We start from the raw sequence: 9,566 nt of genomic DNA on the forward strand, positions 1-9,566 counted from the left end.
AGTCACAAAGCTCATTCTGTGTCACCCACTATGTTTTTCCTAAGGTCCCTTGAGCCCCCCCCGCCCACACAGTACTCAGCTAATATTTGTTGGGCAAACGACTCTATTCGCAGACTCACAGAACAGATTTCTTGGACAAACACAGGACTTGAAGAAGTGTGTGTTTCTGTTTGATTTTGGCTTCTGGTGTGGACGGGTGTTTTTCTTATCTCGGTTCACGCCTCAGGGCCTTGCTTATCAATAGCTGCACACCTAGGAAAACTGGGAAGATGCAGGTAGCAGCTCTGGGTCTCCACCGCCGCTGTCTGAATCACAGCAGCTCAGTGTGCAGGCCCATGTGTGTGTGCGTGCATGCGTGTGTCCACCTGTAAGCCAAAGCAGTCACAGCTCAGTGTCAAGGCAGCAGAGGGCCAGACAAGCATTTTCCACATAGTCAGGGCCAGACCAGAATGGCCAGCATTGTGCTGTGAGCACCGCAGACATTCTGGGCACAAAGGAAGAAGACGGGGTCCCCTCCAGACAGCCAGTTACCTCTTTGTGCTCCTAGAACTTTCTTTCCAAGCAAGAGAACACGGAAGGTGCAGGAAAGGAGCCTGGCTCACCGAGAGGCTGCCACGCTGTCGCTCCGAGTGTCCCCTCACATGTCACTTTTCTCGACAAGGCATTTGGAAAAAATTTCTGAATCCCAGTCAAGCAGATACTGTCCTTCAACAACTTCTCTGAGTGATTCCCGAAACTTCCACGGGTTCCAGAGGGAAGAGCAGGGGCAGATGGAGTCAATGAATTCTCTGAGTACTCTCTTTTCCTCCTAATGACATTTCATTGGCTAAGTGGAAAGTTGGGGAGCTCCATCTGACCCCCCGTGGCGGGGGGAAGTCTGGAAGTGGTCGATTGGGGGTTTCTGGTGACACTGGGTTTTCTTATCTTCTTGCTTCTTCGCCCATAATAGACCCCAGCGTCATCCAGGAAAAGACTCTCTGCTGCTCTTCTTGGACTGCTCCCTCAGGCGAGGGTGAGCCGGCCCCGGTTCACACATGCAGTGTCTCCTCAGCAGCGTGCTCAGAGTATGGAATTACCCAGGGTGCATGCTAAGTGGAGCCCCGGCTCCTGCCCTCTGGCCTCTTGGGTAAGGCCCGGGGGAGCTTGGCATTCGAACACAGTCCTCGCTAACCTGCCTCTGCCACCACCATTCATTCTCTAGGGCAGGAAAGCACTTTATTATGCATCACGGACGCCCCCTCCCCTCTGTCCCCTGCCCAGATCAGGGCGAGGGGTTGCCTTCCTCCCGGCTGGAGAGCAGACCTGGCGGTGATGCCAGCATCTCCAGGTCACAGTGCAGCTGTGTCATGGAAAGGGCCATTTGTATGGGTCCAAGGGCAGGGCACGGTATGGCGTCCCTGGCTCATACCACATTGGCAGTCAGAGGACAACGCTTTCCTGGGATGGGGAGGGGGTGGCGGGGCAGGGTGGGGTACCAGGTACCTTCATCAAAGAGCTAAGACAGAATAGATTACTTTTCTAAACCACACCACTTCCTGCCCTCTGCTCTGCCAGCCGTGTTAGCTCAGCCAGCCACGTGTGTCCATGAAGGGTTGAGGGCAGGGACAGGCACGTCTTGAAGCTGGCTGGAGTCTCGCCTCCTACCAGGCACGGGGCAGGGTATGGGGGGGTCGGGAGGGTGGCCAGCCACCACATGCTGAGCCTTCAGGACAGACTCAGATTCAGGGATCTTCTTCTGCTTCCCAGGACAGGGAGGAGGACAGGCCTGCCTCCCTTAGGGTTGGAATCAAACTTCAGCCCAAGGAACCTGCCAGCCACCCCCTGCCTGGCCCCAGCTCCCGGCCGGCCCGGCATCCACAGCTCAGCACCCAGCCGAGACCGAATAAACACGGCTGTGATACAAGAATCAGAGCAAACAGGGCTTCTCTTTCCTCCCCCCTCTTTCCTTCTTTTTAGTTTTTTTTTTTTTGCCAACTGCCCCATTAACAGAAAAGCCTTTTAAGTGCCATCTGGAAGCCAGGCTTTCTCCTCCCTGAGCAAACTAACTGACCAAGGCGATGTGTTCCAGTGGGGAGGGCTGGGGTGGGGTGGCTCCAGCACACTGGGGCCTGCTCATGGCGGTGAAGAAGGAACACAGGGAGATCAAAAAGGCCTCTGGTCCAGCCCGGCCCAGTGGTCCCTGCAGAGAGGCCAGGCGCAGCAACACCCACCCCTTTCAACTGCGGCTCCGAGGCCAGGGCCGGTGGCATGGCTTCTCCTCTGAGCCGGCCTGATGGCTGGCTTTCTTGGAACAGTTTCCCCATTTGAGCCCACCGTTAGAAGGTCACACTCTTGAATAAACACATTATGGGGCTTGAGGAGACCTGTCGCTCTGAGCTTTTGTGCTCCAGTTCACCCAGCTGCAGGCGGCCACTCAACAAACATTTGCTGAGGCCCCGTTATGTATCCAGCTCTTGGAGGATGCAAAGGGGAGCGGACAGCAGCAGCTCCCAGCTGCCTGGGAGATAAGTCACGTGCATAAGTAATTAGCAAACAGGGCCACCGTGGTGTGCGTGCTGAGGGCTTCAAGGGCCTCTGGTGAGGGACTGGGGTAGGTAGGGACTGTCCTGAGCAGCCTGGAGCTATGAGGATCTCCCAGACGGGAGACTCACCAAAAGGGAAGGGAGCGGATGGAGGCCCAGAGCTGGGAAATCCCTAGCTACTATGCGTGCTCAACGGTCCCTCCGTGTGTATTTCTTTTTCTTTCTCTTCCTTCCTTCCTTGTTTCCTTCCTTCCTTCCTTGTTTCCTTCCTTCCTTCCTCTCTTTTCCTCTCTCTCTCTCTCTGCTGGCCCTAGGGCTTAAACTCAGGGCCTGGCCACTGTCACTTTTTTGAATTGTTGTTCAAGGATGGTGCTTTACCACTTGAGCCATTGCTCTACTTAGAGATTTTTGGTGGCTTTGAATCATGATCCTCAGACCTCAGCCTCCTGTGTAGCTCGGAAAACAGGCGTGAGCCACCACTGTCCAGCTCAACCATGAAACTACCATGGTGGTGTCATCAGAGTGTGAGTGTTGTTGGCACCATGGCTACTTGACTCTGAAGAGCTCCAAGTGTGTTTTCTCCCAAAACAAGGACTCCCATGCATGGAACCGCTGTGCCACGGCCAGTCAAGAAACAGACCATAGATGCTATGCCACTACTCAACAGTCACAGTCTGTGCTTAGATTCTAACAGGTATCCAATGACATCCATGGGAACAGCTCTGCTCTCCACCTCGGGGTCCCGCTGGGATCCCAGGGACTTCACAGCACCCAGGTCAGATGAGAGCACTGCACACTGGACTAGATCCTCACACTTAGGCCAGTGTGTAGGGACAGGACCCAGGGCAGAGGACATCAGCACCCACACGGACACCTGGGGGATGGAGCTCTGGAGTTTGGCTCCACATCACACCCAGAGGTACCCCATGTTAACAGTAGGGAGGCTGTGAACCCACCATCAGGCTGCCTGGAGTCCAGGACTGTGGCACAGTTTCTCTGCTCTTGTCACAGCACAAGACCAGGGACTGGCTGGGCACGTTGGGCAGTTTGTGTATCTCTTTCTCGTTCCCCTTTTCCCCAGTCTCTTCACTAGACACAGGCCTTGGTGGGTAGCCCAGGCTGACCGTGAACTCCCAATCTTCCTTCCTCAGCCCCAGTGCTAGCATTCCAGGTATGCAGCTTGTATTTTCTCTCTTGACGTGATTTCTGGAGCTCCTAAGAATTATATTCCGTCTTCACAACTTTAGTTCACTTCAAGAAGGAAATTCTCTTTCATAATTATCTTGTAATGATCTTAAGTACTACTTTTCTATCTATGCAAAGGTTTACAATTTAAGAATAAAAATGAGCCAGGCACCTGCAATTCCTACTCAGGAGGCTGAGATCTGAGTATAACAATTTTAAGCCAACCCCAACAGGAAAGTCTACGACACTCTTATCTCCAGTTAAACACACACACACACAAAAAAGGAAGTGGAGCTATGGTTCAGATAGTAGAGGGCTAACTTGGAGCAAAAATGTTCAGGGAGGGGCTGGGAAGGTGGCTCAGTGGAAGAGCGCTTGCCTTGCATGCCTGAGGCCCTGGGTTTGATTCCTCAGCACCACATAAGCAAAAAGAAAAAAGCCGGAAGTGGCGCTGTGGCTCAAGTGGTAGAGCTCTAGCCTTGAGCTGAAGAGCTGAGGGGACAGCGCCCAGGCCCAGAGTTCAAGCCCCACGATTGGACCCCCCTCCCCCCCCAAAAAAGTTCAGGGACCATGTCCAGGCCCTGAGTTCAAGCCTCAGGACCAGCATCCACACCAAGTATGGCCTTGCTTTTCCCCTAAGCCACCTCAGCACTGAGGGGACTTTCCAATCTCTCCTTGGGGAATGTTGATTGAAGACTAGGGACCGAGTGCTGGGTTGAAGCACAATGGTAGCTGGATAGGGGACCTCTGCATAGACAGTCCCAGCTGGGAGCCGCCACTCAGCCGTCACCCTCGGACCTCAGAGCCAGGGTCAGGGCCTAGAGGCCACCCTGATGAGGCCTGAGGGAGGGACCAGCAGGGCCTTTGTCGGCACAGGCCGGGAAATGACCAGGCAATATTCTGTCAGGAGAGGCCAAGTATCATTTCTGAAGGATGACAGGCAGAATACAGGGAAGCCTGGGCTGGGCCCCGGGCTGGACACACCCTTGAGCCAACTGCCAGTGCAGCGTGGTCAGCTAGACCTGCCACTGCGATGACCAGAGCTGACGGGCTCATCCTGGTCAAGACGGCTTTCCTTGAGTCTGGGATTTTACCCAACCGCTAGAAGCAAAGATGCGGGAAATCGTGCATCTCCAGATCGGCCAGTGTGGCAACCAGATAGGAGAAAAAGTAAGTAATCCCTGGTTGCCGGTACAGCTTCCCTTGCCCATGAATGCCACCAAACCCATCCTGGCAGGGAAAACCCAGCCTGGCAGATTCCAATTCCTTGCGAATGACTGGTTATTAAACAAAGTCTTTAGTTAGACACTGGGACTTTCTACTAGAGTTAGAAGATTCATTTAATTAATGTTAATTTTGTCTTTAGTTACATATGGATAATTTGTATGTCAACTATCTTACTTTTATCATCTTAGTAGTGCTCTTTTCGTATTTCAAGTCAGTCATTTGTCTCAAAAGAGCTCTTTCAAGCTTGTTGGGAAGTCGTTTGATGCTCTATCACTGGAGTGATTTTTTTTCTCCCCTTCCATGTCTATGTTACAAGGGGAAAAAAAAATCTATTGTTTTACTTAGTATGTAATAAAGAGGTAACCCCAAAATAAAGCAACTTGCTTTGTTGTATACAGTACCAGAAGTAATGAAAACACACCCGCTGGCAAATAAATGAGATTTTCCCTCCTCTGCTCCACCCTCCTGCTTAAATTTGGCTACGAAGCAGCTGATTTATTTATTCACTTGGCTAATGTCAAGAAGACAGGTGCTAGCCGGGCGCTGGTGGCTCACGCCTGTAATCCTAGCTACTCAGGAGGCTGAGATCTGAGGATCACGGTTCAAAGCCAGCCCGGGCAGAAGAGACCATGAAACTCCTTTCTCCAATAAACCACCAGAAAACCGGAAGTGGCGCTGTAGCTCAAGTGGTAGAGCCCTCACTTTGAGCTGAAGAGCTGAGGGACAGCGCCCAGGCCCAGGGTTCAAGCCCCCCCACGACCGACAAAAAAAAAAAGAAGACAGGTGCTTCAGGTCAAAATTTTGATACTAATTTTAGGACAAACAAGTGTAACAGGCTCTCTTTGTTTTTCTGTTTTGCTTTTTTTTTTTTTTTTTGGTCGTGGGGCCTGAACTCTGAGCCTGAGCACTGCCCCTGAGCTCTTCAGCTCAAGGCTAGCGCTCTACCACTTGAGCCACAATGCCACTTCCTGCTGATGTGGTGCTAAGGAATTGAACCCAGGGCCTTGTGTACATGCAAGGCAAGTACTCTACCACTTGGCTACCTTCCCAGCCCTCTTTGTTCTTTTTAAATTACTTTTATGAGTATCAACTGCATGAAAAGTAAGGTTTTAAAACAATCAAACAATGAAAGACATTAGTTTCTTCATAACAGCATTCCTAATAACAGGTGAAAAGTGGAAATAGCCCAAAGGTCCACTGATGGAAGCATGAATAGAAACATGGTCATCTAGCTAATAAAGCAGAACATTATGCAACCTTAAAAAGGAAGAAAACATTTAAATATCTTTTAGGTATGATAAAAAATTCATTGCATAATGGTGACTTTTTTTGTATTATGGTTCAGTAGCATTGGGTATATTCATACTGTATATTGTGCTTGAAAACTGAAACATTAATTCCTTATTTCCTTTCTCCTCCAGCCCCTGACAATGATTCTACTTTCGGTCTCTGTGCATTTCTTCCTTCTAGGTGTCTTCCTAAGGTGGGATCATATAGTAGTTGCATGATGCAGCTAAGTAATGCTTTATTGCATGTGTGGATCATAGTGTGTATTTATTTATTCATCCCTAGATAGATATTTGGGTTGTTTCTACCTCTTGGCTATTGTCAAGAATGCTACTATGAAGAAATTCAGGTCCTTAAATGCAGGTCTGGCAACCCTGGGGCAAAAAGCACCATCATCCTGTGTGCCAACCACAGTGACAAGATGGAGAACAGTGGAGGAGTCCCCTCTCTGACCTTGGAAGATAACATGGACAGGAAGCGCTTGGCTGAGATAGGAGCTTCGTGGTATGCCTAGGCTAGAGCTTACTGCCAGGGGCATGAGAAGTTTAGGCATGTTTAATAATTGTGCTGTCTCAAAACTGCAGTTTCCTGACTGGCCTACTACTCCCTGCTAGTTTACTGAAAAACAGACCAGGCCAGAGTAGAAGTATCATTTAAAGAGACTAGGTTGGGAAAGTGCCTTTGGGGATTCTGACAGAAGGAAATATCTTTTCATTATATTTCAAAGCACTCTTTTTCAGATGATCAGAAGAACTCATCCCAGTAACTGCTTCCACATTAGGAGCTTGGTGCCCAGCTATCTTTATTCCTGGCAGTGGTGGGGAGGGGAGGGGAAGTTGGTGCTGGTATTGCAGTTTGAACTCAGGGCCTAGAAGCTTCCTTTGCTCAATCAAGGCTGATGCTCTCTCTACCACTTGAGCCATACCCTCCACTCCTGGCTTTTGGCTGGTTAATTGGAGTCCCATAGACCTTCCTGCCCAGGTTGGCTTCGAACCTTGATCCGTAGGTGTTAGCCTCCTGAGCCACTAGCACCCAGCTACTGTGATCAGTCGGGTAGTGGTGCCTGAAAGCACAGCAGGTTCCACTAAAGATCGGAACACTCTGAACTGTGTGTAGGCCTGATCAGAAAAAGAAAAAAAGTACAACAACCATGCTTAGGAGTGGCTGCCTATGAGCTTTTGGGAAAACTTCATGGAAAAAAAAAAAAAAAAAAAAACCCTTCCAAGTGAAAGGAGCTATCATTGTGAAATCAGATGAAAATCCAGCCTCTGTTCCCTGAGTGGCGTCTGTGCGTTAGGAGCTGGGAAACTACAAGGGGAAAGCGGCGACGACCGTCTGATGTGAACCTCTCAAAGGATAGCTTTCATGTGCACCAATGGGCTGGCTGTAACGGGAATGATACCCAATTTAATACTGTACGCGAGCGTGCGACATTTTACTGCAGGACTTCCTGAAGATTTAATGCGGTCTTTATATTCACACTTTGCAGAGGCAAAAAGTGAGTGGCGCCCCGGCCGCCTGTGACAAGGAAGCAGGTGTCTTTGGAGGGCTGAGCCGCCCCAGAGAGCGCTGCAGAGGAGTGCTCCCTCTCCAGTGCTCTCGGGGTGTGGGGCTGGGGTCTGGCTTGGCGCTGACCTCTTTCCTTCCGCATTCAGTTCTGGGACGTGATCGGGGACGAGCATGGGCTGGACAGCGCAGGCCGCGACCACGGGGCGTCGGCGCTGCAGCTGGAGAGGATCGGCGTCTACTACAACGAGGCCCACGGTGGGTCCGGGGCCGGCCCGTGGGGTCCCCGTGGGGTCCCCGTGGGGTCCAGGCCCGGCGGGGCAGCGTGGGCGGCGGGGCCCCGCGCTGGCGGAGTCGGGTCCTTCCGGAGCCACGCAGACCGTGGCTTGCTCTGCCGGCCAGGCGGTGCAGGGAGTGGGCGAGGGTTCGGGTCCCGCCAGGCTCTTTCTTGGGGGAAGGGGCTGGTAGTGCGGGCTGCGCGTGGACTCGCCCCGCCCGCCCGTCCCCGCAGGTGGGAAGTTCGTGCCCCGTGCCCTGCTGGTGGACCTGGAGCCAGGGACCATGGACAGCATCCGCTCCGGCAAGCTGGGAACCCTCTTCCAGCCCGACAGCTTCATCTATGGTAGGAGCTTCCAGAAGGTTCTGCCGGGGCCCCGCAGGTGCCCCCGCTGGGCAAGCCCCTCCCTGCCTGCTCACCCCTTCTCCCCACCCTCCCCCCAGGGACCTCGGGCGCCGGCAACAACTGGGCGAAGGGCCACTACACGGAGGGCGCGGAGCTGGCGGAGAGCGTGCTGGAGGCGGCGCGGCGCGAGTGCGAGGCCTGCGACCGCCTGCAGGGCCTGCAGCTGGTGCACTCGCTGGGCGGCGGCACGGGCTCGGGCCTGGGCACGCTGCTGCTGGGCAGGGTGCGCGACGAGTACCCCGACCGCATCCTCAGCTGCTTCAGCGTGCTGCCCTCGCCCCGGGTGTCGCACACGGTGGTGGAGCCCTACAACGCCCTGCTGTCCCTGCGTCCGCTCATGGCCGCGGCCGACGCCTGCTTCTGCCTGGACAACGAGGCGCTGCACGGGCTGTGCCGGCGCGCGCTGCGCCTGGCCGCGCCGCGCTACGGCGACCTCAACGGGCTGGTGTCGCGGGCCATGAGCGGCGTGACCACGTCCCTGCGCTTCCCGGGCCAGCTCAACGCCGACCTGCGCAAGCTGGCCGTCAACATGGTGCCCTTCCCGCGCCTGCACTTCTTCGCGCCCGCCGTGGTGCCGCTTGCCGCGCCCGGCCCGCAGCAGCCCGCGCTCTCCGTGGCCGAGCTCACCCGGGAGATGTTCGACGGCCGCAGCGCCATGGCCGCCTGCGACCCCCGCCGCGGCCGCTACCTGACCGTGGCCTGCGTCTTCCGGGGCCGCGTGTCCACGCGGGAGGTGGAGCGGCAGCTGCTCGCCGCGCAGAGCCGCCACAGCGACCGCTTCGTGGACTGGATCCCCAACAACGTCAAGGTGGCCGTCTGCGACGTCCCGCCCCGGGGCCTCGACGTGGCGGCCACCTTCATGGGCAATAGCACGGCCATCCAGGAGCTCTTCGCCGGGGTCCTGGAGCGCTTCTCGGCCATGTTCCGAAGGCGCGCCTTCGTGCACTGGTACACCAGTGAGGGCATGGACGTCGCCGAGTTCGAGGAGGCCGAGAGCGAGGTCCAGGACCTGGTGTCCGAGTACCAGCAGTTCCAGGAGGCCCGGGGCCTCCCCGAGGAGGACGAGGGCGGGGAGGAGGCAGAGCCGGAAGCCGAGGAGGAGGAGCAGGAGCCCGGGGACGCGCGGTGAGGGCCGACCCGGCGGGGCGGGCGCTCCT

The 9,566-nt window shown here is 54.6% G+C and overlaps 1 protein-coding gene across 1 annotated transcript; it reads left to right on the plus strand.

Annotated features, from left to right (window-relative positions):
- The first annotated feature begins 4,819 nt into the window (after window positions 1-4,819).
- On the plus strand, window positions 4,820-9,538 carry Tubb1 (tubulin beta 1 class VI). Its single transcript, XM_042699264.1, has 4 exons — window positions 4,820-4,877; window positions 7,877-7,985; window positions 8,239-8,349; window positions 8,448-9,538. Exons 1-4 carry the CDS (start codon window positions 4,821-4,823, stop codon window positions 9,536-9,538), a joined length of 1,368 nt encoding a protein of 455 aa, XP_042555198.1. The 5' UTR covers window position 4,820.
- The last annotated feature ends 28 nt before the right edge of the window (window positions 9,539-9,566 follow it).

Source organism: Dipodomys spectabilis, unplaced genomic scaffold (assembly GCF_019054845.1).
Source record: "Dipodomys spectabilis isolate Male_0828 unplaced genomic scaffold, ASM1905484v1 ptg000240l, whole genome shotgun sequence".
In the NCBI taxonomy this organism is placed as follows: domain Eukaryota; kingdom Metazoa; phylum Chordata; class Mammalia; order Rodentia; family Heteromyidae; genus Dipodomys; species Dipodomys spectabilis.